The following is an 18,563-nucleotide window of genomic DNA, read 5'->3' on the forward strand; positions in this document are numbered from 1 at the left end:
GAGGTCAGGAGATCGAGACCACGGTGAAACCCCGTCTTTACTAAAAATACAAAAAAAATAGCCGGGTGTGCTGGCGGGCGCCTGTAGTCCCAGCTACTTGTAGAGGCTGAGGCAGGGGAATGGCGTGAACCCGGGAGGCGGAGCTTGCCGTGAGCCGAGATCGCGCCACTGCACTCCAGCCTGGGCAACAGAGCAAGACCCCGTCTCAAAAAAAAAAAAACAACAAAAAAAAACAAAAACAAAAAAACCTAACTCTACACTGTATATATATAAGAAAGACTCACAAAGAACACAGTTATTTAAAAAGGTTCAAAGATATACCAGGCAAACAGGAAAAATTAGAAAGCAGGTGCTGAGACTGTGTTTCAGACAAAACCGAGGCAAAGAAAACAAAATGAAGACAAAGAAGATAACATTTATGACTACGAGTCAAATAAAACACAACTATTACATAAAGCAGAAACTTCATGAAATAAAGGAAATAGAAATACTATTTATTAGCTCAAGACTCTGACACACAACTTCTAGTCAAGCAAGAACAAAATAGGGAAATAAAATTACAAGATCTTAACAACAATTGTATCTTCTTCTCAAGTACACATGGAATATTGATAAAAATTATCATCTATTAAGTCAAAGAAAGTATAGAAACAGTAAGCTCCATCAAGTAATTATAAGCAACACTCTCCGATCACAATGAAAAAAGTAGAAATGAAAGAAAATCAACTAATCAATAAAGGAAAAATTAAAAAAGGCCCTTCCACCTGGAATTAAAACAATAAATAAATAAAACCACCTCCATTAAACAAGTCTTGAGAAAAGGGGAAAGATAAACAGATAAGTCAGAATTTCTAACAATAAGAAAATGCTACATATCAAAATTTATGAAAAGCATTTAAAGTGGTTATTAGCCTTAAAACAACTGTATTGGTAAATAAAAATAATGAAAGTAAGTGAATTAAATTACTCAACTAAAAGTAACCGAAATTACCTCTGTCAATTCTTCATTTAACAAGTGAAAAGTAAGACTCAATTCATGATTTGTCGAAGGTCCTATAACTGGGTGGTAGAAAGACTGACCTTAACTAGTACCTTTATTAGATCATCATCTTTCTGGCCTACTGCCTCTATGATAAATTCAAAAAATCTCTACCATGTTTAAAAGCATTCATGAAAAACCAACACAAAATCAATTTATATTTCATGGTTTGTGATGATGTCATATGACCATTTAAACAAGACCATCGGAATCTTCTAGGTATGAGAAACACAGGTTTTAAAATGAAGCATGATTTATAATGAGCTGAGTGTTATTATAACCCTTTCAGCAGAAAGGAATATATACATATGTTTTTTCATAAATGTGAGGGACTGAGCAACCCACGCAGGTAATTTTAGCAACTTTTGTGGCCTTTCAGAAATATTACAGGGAGAATGACGTGAAGGTTCAAAATCAACAAAATATATTTAAAAGATATATAGAAAGTGAAGTTGATATGAATTTAATCAGGTTGGGTATATTTAAAGAAATACGTTTGTCGCTAAGGCTGTCAATTTGTTGGACTAATTATTAGCAATACCCAATGTCAAGATTTGCAAGCTAACAAGTTAGCCAAATACAGTATCACAGATGTTGGTAGAAGACACAAGGCTCCTGGGTCGGAGACAAAGAGCAATTTATTACTCATAGAAATGGCAGAAGCCAGAGTACCAAAATTTTTAAAAAGCTCACTCACTGTTTTACTTTTTTTGCCCCAGAAACCCAAAGCCCCAGATACATGGTAGATATTAAACTTGACATTAAAAAATCCATGTAATAAAAACTAAAGGGAGTAGTTTAGGAATATAATACCTCTAAAATGGGCTAATAAGTGGAAAACATATTATTTGATTAAGAAAGGGAAAAACATTTGTAGTTCTACTAGTATGATACACAGACACGATGATTACAATAACCTCTACTTTTAGAACCTAAGTAGCGATTAATTACACATTGTGTGCTAGCCTGAATAGCTCCTGGAAGACGTCCATGAGCCTATGAATATGTTATTTTACATGGCAGAAGGGACTTTGCTGATGTAATTAAGTTAACAATTTTTTAAGATGGGGTTATTATCCAGGTAAGCCAAATGTAATCACAATCTTCCTTACAAGAGGGTAGCAGAAAGGTCAAAGAGAAGGAGATGCAGAGAAAACAAAACAAAACAAAACAAAACAAAAAAAACGGAAGTGTGGGAAATGGTGGAGGTGGAGGGGGGAGACGAGAAAGAGAGAGGGAAGAGAAGATGCTATGCTGCTTGCCTTGAAGATGGAGAAAGACACCATGAGTCAAGGAATGCAGGTGGCCTACAGAAGCTGAAAAGGCAGGAAAAATTCTCCCCTAGAGCCTACAGAGGGAATATGGCCCCACTGAAAGCCTACAGAAATAATACAGTCCTGTTACTGTTAGGACTTCTAACCTTCAGCACTGTATGACAATACATTTGTGTTGTTTTATGCCACTAAATTTGTCATAATTTGATACAGAAGCACTAGGAAACTAATGTATTTTCTATCTCCTATGTCTTCGTATTATAAAATAATTCATTATACCATATTATCCAGACAAACACTGTGTGCCATAAATAATGCCAATAATTATTTACCTTAAAACTAAGTAAAATACAGATGCATTTGGATGGCTTAAACTTTTTGTATTATACCATTTATACTTCAGTATTTTGGACCAACTCGTTTATTACCTTGGTTTTAAATACAGCTATATATGTCATTAAAAGGGAATACTATCTCCTAAAACATGGTTCATATAAAATGTAAAAATTGTGTTTAGCAAATATGGATGGATAGCAAAGCTGTGCTATAACTGGAATTGTCAGGTACTATTTTAAGTAAACAATGAGAAACTAAGACTTTTTTTAGACAATACAAAAACTGCAATAAATGATATATTATGAAGTTATTCTTATCTTCCTATACTTCTTATTCAGAAGAAATCAGGTACTGACTTTCAGAATAAGGCTCCTTTTGATGTACTATTACAATTGCACAGATAGCACCTTAAATATTAGTGTTCCTACTAAAAGATTAGAGAAAATTTCACACACAGCTTTTCTGAATCCTAAGAGTCTGCTGTGAAGTCTGCTTGGGAAGTTCATGTTAAATTGTCAGGACTTGCAAATTATTTCTCTAACTGCTCTGAAACCTAGATTTACATATATCTTAACTCAAAATATCTATTTTTTAAGGGAGAATTTTAAACAACTTTTTTTTTTTATCACTGTAGGACTGAATTTAATAGTGTCAATAATACATTATAATTTGGCCACAAAATTTACTTACGTTTTAAGAACATATAAATTACCTATCAAATTCATTATGGAAGCCAGTCATAGCAAAACTCAGTAGAATCTAGCAGATCAGTAATTAAAACTGGAGGAGACATGCGGAACTGAGATTTGAAGATCTGAAGTAATTCGTTATTTACAAAGAATGCCTGTCATGATGGACGACTTCCCTGGATTTGAGGCTGGGGTCCCTTACCTGACACTACATCAACTCTCTTCATTAGAAATTGCTTTCTACAAGTGCACTGGAAAGCAGGTAAGCCCTAATTTGGCTAAAAAGTAGCAAATTCTGAAAGACAAATGGTATGTAGAGGCTTGGGCACTAAAGAATCATTATAGCTTTCTGGCTAACTATTCAGAAGTGTACATATATTCTAACCAGCTTGTTGGGAACAATTCTGCTTCATGTGAGAACGTGGTCAGGCAATAAGACATGTAGTCAAAAGAAAATGTGTTGAGGACATACATAAAACAAACAACTTATGCTTATAATAACCTGTGTTCTCCATATTCTTGACAGAAAAATGGAACGAAGAGCCTAGAGTGTAAGCTCTTCAAGGGTAAGAATGGTGTCTTATTCACCTTTGACTATGAGACTCAAGCACAATGACACATGTTGAACAGAATTGGACCAGAGTAGAAACATTTTACAAGTCTATTTCCTTTTTTCCCCAACTTTTATTTTAGATACAAGGGTACATGTACAGATTTGTTACATGGGAATATTGTGTGATGCTGAGGTTTGGAGTAAAGATCCCGTCATGCTGGTAGTGAGGACAGTACCCCATTGGTAGTTTTTTAACCCAGACTTCTCCCCACTCCACCCTCTACTAGTCCACGGTGTCTGCTGTTCCCATATTTAAGTCCGTAGGTACTCAATGATTAGCTCCTACTTGTAAGTGAGAACATGCAGTATTTGCTTTTCTCTTCCTCTGTTAATTTGCTTTAGAATATAGGCTGCAGCTCCATCCATGTTGCTGCAAACAACACGATTTCATTCTTTTTTTATGGCTGCACAGTATTCCATAGTATATATGGACCACATTTTCTTTATTCAATCTACCACTGGTGGGCACCTGCACTGATTCCACGTCTTTGCTATTGTAAATAGTGCAGCCATGAACATAGACATCCATGTGTCTTTGGTAGAATGACTTACTTTTTTTTGGGTATATACCCAGTAGTGGTATTCCTGGGTTGAATGGTAGCTCCGTTTTAAGTCTATTTCTTAGTGAGAGAGAAAAAGAATCGGTAAAGTCTCTTACTAGCAAAAAGTTCAAATCAAAGATTTGCCAAAAAATTTTCAGTTGCCAATCTAGGCTTTTTCTTTAGAGAAACAAAGTTGAAAGAGAACAAATACTGGGAAAAAAAATCCGCCAAGAGGACTACTAGAGTGTTGCAAAGAAGGTACTTACTGATCATAAATTACTCTGTTTTACTTATAATGGGAGAAGGTAAAGCACTACTTAAAGACTCACTGAAATATACAGATTTATAATTGTGAATGGCTGAGAAACTACATTAGGTATTAAGCCAGGCAGGTGCCAGATACAACCTTGTTCTTTCTGAGGAAAGGTTTCATGCCAAATGGAAAACTAAGATCCATTTCTAGACCCAGTAATAGACATTTTAGACAGGAGTTATATACCTATTCCGAGGACATTTTATATGTATTCAGTGTTTAAAGATTACCTAGTCCCTCATGCACCACACTTAATCGTGGTTAATATCACTTAAAATTGTGAAAGAAACTAGTTTGTGCTTATATGACACTGTTACACCATGCTCTTCCTAGTGTATATTGTTAATACTAAGTAAAATGATTAACCAGACAGCAACACTTAGCCTTCCTTCATCTAAAACTAATTCCAGGCAGGGCGTGGAGGCTCACACCTGTAATCCCAGCACTTTGGGAGGCTGAGGTGGGCGGATCAGGAGGTCAGGAGATCAAGACCATCCTGGACAACATGGTGAAACCCCGTCTCTACTAAAAAAAAAACCAAAATTAGCTCGGTGTAGTGGCGCGTGCCTGTAATCCCAGCTACTCAGGAGGCTGAGGCAGGAGAATCATTTGAACCTGGGAGGTGGAGGCTGCAGTGAGCCGAGATCGTGCCACTGCACTCTAGCCTGGCAATGGAGCTAGACTCCATCTCAAACAAACAAATTCCAATGTCTTTTTTTTTTTTTTTTCAGATAAATGTAGTTCTCTTGAATTTAGATTTTTCTCTAAATTGAATGTAACTGCAAATACTCTAAATATTCTGCAATTTTGAATGCAGAATATAATGCATTTTTCCACATAGTAATATGCAAATTTTATGTAAAAGTTATACATTATGAACTTAGGAGAAAAAAAATACCTAGATACATTTCAATATGGAAAAAGAAAATTTAGGTTGCTCAACTCTGTACATACTTGAGAAAGGCCTGTCATCAGGACTGGCCCTTGGCCAGCTCCTAGGAGATGACCTCTGAGCCTGTGGGCCACAAGGTACCAATTTGATCAGGGAGTTTATGTTAACAATGTGATTTATGGTGAATGTGTTTTCACTTTGGGTGGCTTCAGTCTGAATAGCCGAGGTGAACCATGCAGGCAGTTCATGCTTACGTGACTAACAGCCAATAAAAACCCTCAACACCTAGGCTCACAACACCTAGGCTCAGGTGAGTTTTCCTGGTTGACAACACTTTGAACATGTTGTTACATTATGATGGGAATGTGGCCACTGAGAGATGCCACCTAGAATTATGCCTATTTTTTCCTGGACTTCACCCCATGTGCCTCTTCCTTTTGCTGATTTTAATCTGTATCCTTAAAGAGTAATAAACTTTTTGTGAGTATAACAGCCTTTTATGAGTCCTGTGAATCTCTCTAGAGAATCATCAAGACTCAGAGTGCTCGTGGGGACTCCTGACCCACTCATTTTATAGAAGAGGAAATCATGACCCAAGGAACTTTAAGAAACTCATTCAAAGAATCAAACCAGGGCTAGGACTAGAATCCCTGTATTCTGCTTTGTGGCTATATTCTGTTGTCAGTGACGATCAATTAAAAATTGTTTGAATTCCTTCCTAATTATGTTGAACTAATATTATTCATGATTTCAAAATTAAAGACGTCATCCCCTAATAACCAGATCCATCAGAATTATTCCAGTTCTCTTATTCCACACAGTGCTAGATGCCACTTTTTGCTTTTACACAAAATATCAAATTAAGTCAAAATTAGGTAATCTCAATTTTGGTTATTTGGCTACAACCTTGTCTTTCTTCTTTCCAGGGACTTTATTTGAACAATCTAATATAGTGACTCATAACTGTATAAGCAGTGTAGTGTTGCCTCTGGTTAAGTAGGGAAAGTAAACATTTGTAACCAAACTATTCTGTATTGTGCTGTGGGAAGGGAGATTGGGTAAATACAAAAAGCAACTTGGAGGCAATAACCATGTTGACATTTTTAATTTCAAGAGAATCTTAACAGAGTCAGGCTTTTAACTTAATAAAATATAAAACCCATTTGTATTTTCCAAAGTGTGATCAAAATTGTAGTAGTATATTTAGGCTATAAGGGATTATTCCCCAATAAAAAAAATTAGAAGGTGCCAAGAAAAGTCTGGGTTCTAGATTTTTGGTCTATTTGAAAATGAGTCATTTCTCTGAAATAAAGAATCTGAAATAACTTGTGAGAGTGAGAGACATCAAAATCTTCATACTTTTCTATAGCTGAGAATTTCATTATGATTACCTTTCAGTGACAACAAAAACTTTATTTCCTAAATACTGTTCTGCTTTTTAAATACAGTTCTAGATGAAACTTCAATAAAGTTATACTCTATCATCATATCGCCAATAGATTTTTTTTCCAAATAAAATATTGTATCCTCTTCCTACACCTATTCCTGTGTTCTGTATAGAAACCAATTGCATCTCAATCCTCTGCTGCTAGGATTAGACAGCTCAGAGTCACGTGATACTGGGAGTCCCTTCACTATGCTTCTGTTATGCTCCTATCACCCTTTCTGCTTTCTCTTTGGTACTGTCAGTTGTATCTGTTCCCTCCATTGTATTACCATTATCCTACTCCTAGGTTCAAGACTTCTTTATGGATTGTGTGGATTATAATAGCCTAATTGGTTTTTCAGAGTCGAGGATGAGTAACTCCAAGGCCCATTATATCACCATACGGAATACAGAATGAAGTCAAACTTTCAGTTTGGTATTTAAATCCTTTCAGTACTTGGCCTCAATGCATCCTTCTGCTCTAACTACTCTAATTTTATAATGCACTTCCATGTTTAACATTCAGTTCTACACAGAATCACCTGAATAAATTTCTACCTCAATATCTTTGTAATATGTTTGCTTTTTAAAATTTTGTCTTTAGAATGCCTTCTAACTGGCTACCTAACTTTCTCACTCCCTTCCTTTCCAGTCAAAAACTATCCATGTTTCGGATTTTGGTTTTTAAATACCACTAATAATGAAGCAGGACTTCTTAGAAAAATGGCTGATTACAGATATGAGGCAGAAAAAGTATAAACCCTGTGATAATTTCTTACGCCAGAAAAGGACAAATGGGATTCAAATTACGGTCTCAAACAAGCTATGAAGGCTGGCTTAAAGGGGCTACCGCTGGCTAAATTTGGGTGTCAAAAAGAATACTGACAGCAGTGAATCACAACCACATTGATCATATATTTGTTGTTCAGACTAGGGCGCATTTGAGAATAAAATAAGGCACTATTAATAAACATGCTGGGCCACATGGTGAATGAATACCAGGAAAATCCCAGGGAAATTTGGTTATATGATCACCCTAATTATAACACTTGTCAACACTTGCCACCTCCAAATACTCTTTGTTTTCTCTCCAACTGACTTCATTGGCTTTTGTCCCAATTACATCAATCCCATTATTTTAAGCCCGTGATGATCTCCACGCTGCTAAATCTAATAAGTCTCAGTACTACTCCTCTTACTCAACGTATCAGCAGCACTGTGCCCTTCTTGGCCTATCAATTTTTGTTAAGTTAATTCTTCCTTTCTTCTTGATACTCTATCTTCATTTGACTTACGTCGGACCCATATTCTTGGTTATTTTTTCTTTGTCTCCTTTGCCAGTTCTTTCTCTTCTCTCTAACTTAAGAATGGACCAGGACTCTGTCCTTGGTACTCTTCCTTTTACTATTATCTAATAATACCTCTCTGATTTCATCCAGTTTCATTATTTTAAATATCATATATATGTGAACATCTCCCCAAAATCTCCATCTGTAACCAAGATAATTTCCCTGAACTCCTGACTTACATATCCAAGTATCTACTTCACATCATTATTCCTAATCCTTCCCACTCTGCTCTATTTCTTCCACAGTATATAATCTACTAACATGATATACAATTAACTTAAATTTATTATGTTGTCTACCCTAATCCCCCAACCCCCCACAAAAATAAATTACAAAAGATCAGGAACCTTTGTCTACTCTTCTCAGGTATATCATAAGTGTCTAGAAAAGTACACGGCATTTGGTAAATGCTCGATAAGTGCTTGTTGAAAGAATGGATACTGAAGTTATTTTTACTTGTTAGGTATCATAAATATCTCAGTTATCGCAGTATTAGATATAACATAAACCAGACATGTCAGTAAACACTGCCCCTGTACAGGAACCATGGCAAACAGTGTATTTAATAACTATGTCTTTCATTCAAGTTTATTATTTTCTATTACACAGATTAAAAAAACACACCAGTTAATCTCTCTTGATCATGTTGAGATCTGAGTTTAAATCACTATCTTCCTTTACACAGACTTCATGAATAGAAACTAATAAAATAATCTAAAAGCTTTGTATTTCTTGATTCTACACATACTTCCTTTACAATGTAAAAAAGAAAAAAAAAACAAAAACAAAACCCAATACCAAGACAAAACAAGGAAGCAATACAAATTAAAGTTTTTCACCCTATAATTTGTAAAGCTTCACTCAACTTTTAAGACTCACTGTTACAGAAAGACTTCCTTGAATCCTCAAGCACTGAGTACTAAGTGTCCCTCCTCCAATGTGTCTATCAGTGTCTTTCAATACATCACAGTGAAGCTCTCTCCATTTTTCTCATTAGACTTTAAGCTTCTCAAAGGCAGGCACCATATTAATTTCTGTATTTTGATAAACTAGCCAAACATGGCGCACACAAAGTATAGACATGTATTTTTGTTGAGCCAACATAAAGTGTTTTGGTAATGAGGATGGTTCTGAGATGACATTATAAATAAGTATTTGAACTTTTCTGGCAAAGTACCAGACTAAAAAATTTTTGAATCCTACAGTGCTAACTGAAATAAAGACAGCTACTTTAGCTTCTGGTCTAAAGTCACAATGCAATCTGGACAATGATAATGGATTGTGTGGTACAGCTGATCTGGAAAATATCTCTGTTCTGGATCCCTCTGTCATTATTAGTTTTATCGTAACTTTTCAAAATCGTGTTGAAAGCAATGGTCATCTTAAATAACATTTCATTTATGCCACTTACATGGATTAAAAGACTATAGAAATACAAATTCTTAAAAATTAAAGTGTACTATGGCTAGGAATGTTGATGTTGTATATGTTATATGTTATTTACTCACCACAGCAAATAAGTGAAACAAAAATTAGATACTGCTATAACCTCTTAAAAATCTATTTATAGATGTGCCCATTTATATTTGAAACATGTCACGGAAATTTCACAGAAAGCCTTCTATGTGCAGAACACTGCGTAAAAAGGCAATCCAAAGAGAGTTTCATGTTTGAAATAACATGCCAATAACCTGTCATAGTAACAAAAAGAGAGTTGTGTTAATCATAGATTTCTAAAAACTAGTCACCTAAGTACCGTATGTATGAAGATGAAGTAAGCAGGGTAATTTTAAGTAAGTGGGGTAATTTCTGTCTAGCGCAGTTGGTGGGAACAATAAAAATATAACCAAATTACTAGACGAGCTTTCTCCAATCACACAAAACTCCCATCCATTATGATATATGCCCTAAGGCACGAAGCCTTATGCATACATCCTCCATCCTTTCCAATAAAATCACTACTTTAGAGGTTGGTGAAAGCTGTGAAAATGATGCATTCTGATTTTGCAGAAGTATGTGTGATGTGGTGGAAAATCCTGCCTTGTTATCAGACAGAACTGTAGAAACTTAAAAAATAAGAATGAACAATGTATAGGGAATATAATGTTGACTGTAGTATTAGATAGAAATGAGGTTAATACAGTTGTGCACGATGACGGGTCAACTGATGAAAACGCTTTTAATACTCCTGAGAAATTAGATCCCATATGGCAGACAACAGGAAGCTAATTTTAGGGTCTTGAACAGGAGAACAGTATAATAAAACAAAGTAAGTTTACTACTAAGAAATTTTACTAGTGTCAGGTTTTTGCTGGCAGCCAGTTAAAGAATTACTAAATGTCTACAAATAGTACTGTCTCATTTTAGTTCCAAGTTGAATTTCAAGTCAAAAGTTGAATCTTCATATTCTAAAAATTAAGCTGAATGCATTTTTCACCTATAAATTATTTTCATCAATATATAAAAATATTGTTTCAGTGAACAAAAGCTTAAAAAACTTGTATAATTCAATTGTACAATGATCTGTATCTTATCAAAAAATAGTATAATTAAACATAAACATTACCAAATAAAGCAGTCAAATGAAGCTCCAAAAACTTCTGTTTTACCATACAGTCCTATCTCTCACAGTGAAATACTTTTTAGAAAATAAGGCAAAATAGCTTGTTTAATATAAGTGATTAAACATGATCACATTTTTTATGCCAAATAAAAACATCAAAATTGTTCCTGGCATATAAAATTACTCACTTCTGTCAGATACAAAGAGGTAGACAGAGAAAATGACACCCAGCAATTACATAAGCCTGAAGATTCTACATAGAACACTTCCATATTCTAAGAAACAAATCAAACAGACAGACTTTTTCATTCTGGATCTTCTCTAACAAAATGGATGGCTTTGTGAAGAAAAGCTTTTTGTTTGAAAATAATTTGTCTCCACTTAACCCCAAATTGAGGTGATATCAAGTTGAAAAAAAAAACAAAAAGAACATCCCATTTTGTAAGACCAGTTACTTACTGATCTTATTGCTGCTTTTCTCTAGGGCCCTTTGTCTCCTATTATGTGTTTCCAACAAAATATGTTGTAATATTTAACTCTTTTTTCAAGCACCATATTATTTCAGACTAGAATTATGATAGTAGTATTGGTTGTCCAAAATTTTTGAATTAATAATTTAAAAGTGCTTTGGATACTTTCACAGTTATTAGGAAATGTTTGGCTAAGGTTTAGGTTCAAATTTCCAGAATTACAAAACAAAAAAATCTAATCAAAACAAAACAAAAATAAATGGGAAACATTAAAAAAAAAAGCCATCTTATACTGCTTTCTCCCTTCATACTGCTGAATCTTGTTTATACACTCAGTAGTCTCTGAAGTAGGCTTATCTAGGTGAGAATTCCAGAATCGGTTCCTTAGAATCAGTTCCTTATTTAAAACTTAGATGTATACTATGACTCAGTAAATAGTAATAGCATTTTCATCTCTTTTGTCAACAAAGGCCTGCAACTTGCTCTTTGTCAAAGGTGTTGAAGGAAGAGTAAGTGTTTGTTCAGGTGGGAGAGATGTGCTATTTTTAAAAACTCTGATGTAGGCAAGGGGGCATGAAACTGCTAAGTTTGGGATTCAGTTTAGCTGGTAAAAAAAAAAAAAAAAGGTACAGGGTAAGTGGAAGATACAGAAGCAACAGAGAGGTAGCTATAGTACAGATCACAAAGGGTCTTGTATATCATTCAGGGAAGAAGTCCCATTAGGTAGGCATTTTAGAAAGGTCACTGGTTAGAGTGCAGGACATGATTTGAAGGCCAGACCAGAGGCAGGAAGTCTATTATGATTTGAATGTGTTTTAAACGTGCTCATTTTAAAAACACCTAATTCATCATTCCCTTCTTGAAAGAGTTTCTTCACAAAGTTTCCTAGATACTCTTGGTTCTTTTCCTCCTTCACTGGCTACATTTTTCAGTCTCTTTTACTTATTCTTCTTCATCTTCCTAAAATCAAAATTTTAGTGTCTTGAGGCCCTCAGAACAACATAACATGATTAATCATCCCCATTCCCCCAACCCTGAAAACAACCATAACACCTGGACATACTACCAAAAAGCCCTATCTGAAGACATTAGAGAGTAAATGGAAACAGACAGACTCTGATGGAGGGTCCACCAAGCTTACTTGGAGGAAAGAAGATGGAAAGCTATACAGCACAAGTAGTTATCATTTCTTCAAGGTTTAGCCTAAGGCCGACTGCAATCAGCACGGTTTAGAAACAGTGGCAGAGCTACCCCTGAAAAAATGAATCCAGGATACTTTATCTGCTGAGACAGCAGGGTAAGCCCAGAAGGGAGAGAGAAGAAATCTCTAAACATCTTAAGTGTTCAGACAAGTAGCAGATTCAAAGCATCTTGCTGAAAGACAAAAGATCTAAACTGAGACTGGAACTGCTAAGAAACATAGTTTAAAGTTAAAACCTAGCCAAGAAAATTCATTCAAACAACCACTTATTCGAGAAAAATGACCAAATCCAGGATCTCTGCAACTTTATAATGTCCAGGGTACAGTCCAAAATTACCCAGCATATGAACAGGAAAGGAAACAGAACAATTTTTCTTCTCCGTAAGCAAAAATGGCTATTATCACTATCCTTGATGGTGTTCAAAAAAATTGCTCTCAAAAAATGAAAATATTATCAGAGAAATAAATTATTGCAGCAGAGAAATAGAAACAATAAAAATGTTTTAACGGATGTAGCCATAGAACATAATCGCTGGGTGAAAGACTACAGGATATTCACATAGTCTCACAGTATCATTTCACAGATTACTCAGTAACAGCAAACAGAAAAGATACCTTTACAATGGAGAAATCTGGCATGTGGCACTTAAATCAAGTGCCAGAACTCGGCACTTAAAACAAGTGCCAGAACTCAGCACTGATAGTAAAGGTACAAACATGGATGTGATACAATGCACTATTATTATATTGTAGTATTACAATTTTCTATAGGTTTAAAGTGTTTTCCAAAAAGTTGGAAGGAAAAGTATAAATACAGTATTATTAGAGATTATGAAACACAAAAGAAAGGCCAAAAGGAAGATTATTGCACATCAGGGAGGGAAGAATTAAAGTAGCTATCTTGGGATCTATTCACTTCCTTTACCAGGAGGAAACTCTAGCAAAGGGAGGTGATGCAGTTTAGTCTTCGTGTTAACATGCTGGTAAGCAGTCTCTCTGGTAGATAGGATAATGAGTTTTGTTAGGAGGAGGGTCCTTATCTGAAGAATGCTCTTAGTAGGCTGTCCCTTGTTAAGGATGCTTACAATAAACAAACCCAGAATTTATGGGTTTATGAAGCCTGGCACACTGGAGAATATCATGTAAGCTATATAACCTTAGGATATTACACGGAGAAGCTTCAAAATGTAAACACTCTCTGATACGAGGTAATAAACAGACTTCCTCATTTGGAGACTCTGGGCTGGAAAGTACACGTCTGATGTGGAAACGAAGGACCCTGTGGAATTACATAGAGTCCCAGATCTCTCTCCTTGCTTCTCCCGTCCCCTTTGACTACTTGGCATCCTTACAATTATTAGTAAAGCTGATTCTAGGTAAGATCTCTAACACGTTGAGTCTGATTTGATAACATGATTATTTGTATTGGCTCACAAATAAAACTGTCAGAAATAATTATAGTGTAAGATTAACGATACTTTTAATACAATTACTTTCATGAATAAATGAACAAAATGTTAAGTTGACACAGCTAATTAACACAGTACAGTGTACTTACAGACTTCAATAAGGTATCTTTTACCCTATGGAGAAACTTGTTTAAGCATTCACAGGAAAAAAACTTACCAAAATCACAATATGTGAAACTACAGAAAAAACTCAGTAACTTTTAAAAAAGCATATATAACCAGAAGTATCACAAAATTCTAAACAGTATATGAATACATACAATGATAAACCTCCAATCTAAGGAGTATACGCAGCCTAGAATACTTCTGAACATGTCCTCTGAAATGGGATTCTCCCTAGAGTTGTAGTGAGGTTCAAGTGGTATGATATAGTTATTATATTATTTTGATGATGTATCATTTTACTTAACTTTTATGCCTTTACAGATTATAATCTATACTATTTTTTTCTATTTGTGATCTCCTAATGACAACCACTTAGGATCAAGCTGTGCAGATGCCTGAGACAAAGTGATCCTAACTGCTGATTATAAGCTCAAAGGATGATTTTAATAATGGATTTCAGAATGTAAAACTAGGGGAAGAATAAGACAAAAGGAGAAAGAGTTTTAAACTAGAGAAGTAAGAGGTGGCAGGCAGAACAAGGTCTCAAAGAAGAATACATAAATTCTCATCTTAAAGAATATTCAGGATAGGAAGAAGTAACAGCCTTAGAGAGGAAGAGGTTAAAAAAGAATACAGATAGGCCAGGAGTGGTTGCTTATGGCTATAATGCCAGTACTATGGGAGGCCGAGGTGGGCAGATCACCTGAGGTCAAGCGTTCGAGACCAGCCTGGCCAACATGGCAACACCCTGTCTCTACTAAAATTACAAAAGTTAGCCAGGCGTGATGGCAGGTGCCTGTAGTCCCAGTTATTCAGGGGACTGTGGCAGGAGAATCATTTGAACCCGGGAGGTGGAGGCTGCAGTGAGCAGAGATCGGGCCACCGCACTCCAGCGTGGGCGACATACAGAGACTCCATCTCAAATTAAAAAAAAGAAATACAGATATAGGCTACTGTGTATATTTACCTGTGAGGAATTAAAGGATCTGAAAACATGTTGCACATCTTTGGGTCTTTTTTTTCCTAGATGGCAAGTTTCATGTTTATTAAATTATCTCCTCCAATATCCAGGAAAGTGAGTCTGGACATATGACAGGATGTTCTCAACTTACTGAAGCAGTATACTACAGTGGATAACATAATTAGCTTTATAATCAGTTACAAGTTGCTCAATTTCTCTAAGCTTGAGTTTCTTATTCTGTAAGACAGGGATAAAAATGATATCTACCTAGTGACACAGTAAATATAAAACACGTAATATAATGCCTGGCACATAGTAAATGCTCAGTAAAAGCTAGTTGTTACTTTTCTTATCGAGTAAGAGATCTGTTGCACATTTTGAGTAATTTCAGTATATGTTTGAATTTTACCATCTCCTTCTCCAATTAAGTAACTTCTGATTTATAAATGTTGATAGGCTAATTTAACTAACTTTCAAAGAAAAAGAAACTGTTTTAGAAGCCAATATTTCTACTAACATCAAAGTTAAAAGTATGGACACTATTAACAGAAAAGGCAGCAAAGATGGGTTTCATACACCATAGTCTATAAAATTAGAACCTATGATTTTACAGTGTAAAGATCAAGCCAATTTTTTTTCTTGGTTGGCCAGAAAAAGCAAACTCTCATTTCTAAAAATACTCATGATTTCTTCACAAAGAAGTCATCCTGCAACAAAATACTCTACTATTATAGAAAGCAAGAATAGGATAGTATGTCATCAATAAGACTATAAAAATGAAGCAGTATCTGAGCCAAGGAAAAAATTTCTCTGGAAAAATAAATAAGCAGAGGTCTTTTCTCCAAATTTAATTGAGATTGAGAGTTTGTTTTGTCACCATTTATTTGATACTCCCAAGTAGGTAATAACCATTTCCTAAGAAAATTACAAATGACCTTTTAATTAAGAAAAATGCTTTATTCATTTGCTTTGTTTAGAAAAGACAACAAAATTTGTAAAAGAACCATAAATAAAGAATAAAATTTGACACGTAAGAACAGCAAATACATAAGTCTTTCTAGTATTCATTTTATATTTAAATTTATTCCAGTTTTTAAAAAGCATTACAAAAGAAGTTGAAGTCAGAGTAGCCAATCCAGCGTGCCCTAACTCCTGCCACAAACTCAAGACATATACATACTATGAATTTTATGAATTCAAGGAATACATAGGCTATGAATTTGGCTTTCTATGATGCAACCATTCCATTGCATAATCACAGGGAAAAACAGAACACAAATCAAACCAAACCAAACCAAACCACGGTACTGATGTGGTAATCCTGTAAACCTACAAACTTTATCACTGAATCAGATTTCCCTTTGCTGATGAGATTCAAAACAAGAAACAGAAAACAGGCTTTACATTTAGATTAAAAAGGACAACTTTTCTTTCTAATTAATCAAATGTGTCACTGAAATTTACAAAAGGGAAGTATTCTAAAGATTATCTTTTGTTCTCAAACTCTTCATACACCACATACAAGTTATTATATATAACAAATCATGGAAAGAATGTAGTGTGTGTGTATATATATATTTTTATATATAGAAAAATTTTATAAATTCCAGTTTATTACAGTTTTTAAACAGCATTACAAAAGAAGTTAAAGTCAGAGTAGCCAACTATACATTGTGTGTGTATGTATATGTGTATATACATATATACACATATACATATATACACACACACTGCATTCTTTCTGTGGTAAAATAAAATGAGCAATTATATAGTAGCTCAAAGCCTCTGAATAAATTAAGACTACAAAAATGACTATTCAGAAGAAATTACAGGGAAAAATTTAGGTAGGCAATGTAATTTAGTAAGAACCTTGGTTAAGAGAAAGTGAAAGAGATGAATTGTAACTTCCTATTTTATTGCTATTCTCAAGACAATATCTTTAAAGATTTTATTTCTCATAGGAATATCATTTTAAAAAGGTATATGAAAAAGACTAAATAATCTGCAAACCACAGAGACGCAAATGATCATTGACAGTCAAATACAGAAGACTTTTCTTTCCTGAATGACTGAATAAAAAGGGGATTATAACTTTGAGAAATAAAAGTTATATCAGATGGATTCCATGAATTTTATAATAGTGTGCAGCAGGGAGAGGGAAGAACACAAGACACAAATATGCTTCATATCAAAGCGTCGTTTCCTAGATGTTTTTATTCAGATTAACTGGGATAACTTTGTCCTATTAAACACTTTACTATCCCTTTAAAAGGAAGAAAGGGTGAGAACCTTCGATAACATAACTCAATTAAAATGGTGAGAACCTTTGATAACGTAACTCAATTAAAATGGTGAGAACCTTTGATAACGTAACTCAATTAAAATATTGTTAGACAGATTTCTTTCTCTTTTACTTAATTCAAAACTTGAAAGTTATACCAAAATATAGTAGGCAAACATGCATGCAAAATGACCCTGCAATTAAGAAAATTGCTGGGACCAAATGTTGTTTTTAAGTTCTACAGTAAAACAGTCTCCCAGACATTTAATGTCCTGTCATTTGGTAAATGAAAGTTTCCTCAAAGTAACAGCAGCAAGAAGACCTAAAAATTACGCTAGTGAAGAGTCTGACTGAAAAAAAAAAAAAAAAAAAAATGGGATCACGTTGGTCTAACACTAATTTTATTTGAAGTTACCACAGAACTTAATAAAATGCTGATACCAATACATAAAAATTTATTGAGTTGGCAACAAGGAAAGCATGATGTCAGCCACCAATATCACCATCCACATTCCCAAATAGCATGAAGACTTTAATTCTTGAACAGACTTCATGCTACAGTTAGAGTAAAAATAAAAACCTGAGGCATGAGGCATTATTAAACATAGATTAATTTAGTTTGGCACAATTTTGACTCAAATTAGCCTAGCACTTTAAGAAATTCAGTCAAAAACAGAAAAATGCAAGCTTAAATGTTACAATTTTCTAAATGTGCTACGTTCCTCACCAAACAGACTGACACAAGATGTCTTAGGCGACTCTCAGGAATATTCAAATAAGCAATACCACACACAAACAAAATGCAGGATAACAGGATACTAAGAAACATATGCACATACACACCCACACAAGTCCTTACCTTCATGGCATGGATTTCTTCAAGCAATCGTTGTACCCGTCTTTGGTTTTTTAACAGTGCATCTTCAGTACCCCTGCAAAAAATACATTACTATATGCAGCCAGGCAAAGCATTAATTTTAGACTCATATTGTAATGGATAATCACTTCATTTCTTTTTAGAAAAGTGTAATAAATCTCTA

General features: G+C 34.7%; 1 protein-coding gene across 1 annotated transcript in view; it reads right to left on the bottom strand.

Moving 5' to 3' along the window:
- SRFBP1 (serum response factor binding protein 1) overlaps positions 1-18,563 on the bottom strand; it is a 64,657-nt gene that overhangs the window by 32,802 nt on the left and 13,292 nt on the right. The window contains exon 3 of the mRNA XM_032156584.2: positions 18,383-18,455. Within this exon, the coding sequence (XP_032012475.1) occupies positions 18,383-18,455 (73 nt within the window). The remainder of the gene's footprint in view (positions 1-18,382; positions 18,456-18,563) is intronic.

This window comes from Hylobates moloch, unplaced genomic scaffold (assembly GCF_009828535.3).
Source record: "Hylobates moloch isolate HMO894 unplaced genomic scaffold, HMol_V3 SCAFFOLD_6, whole genome shotgun sequence".
Classification (NCBI taxonomy): Eukaryota; Metazoa; Chordata; class Mammalia; order Primates; family Hylobatidae; genus Hylobates; species Hylobates moloch.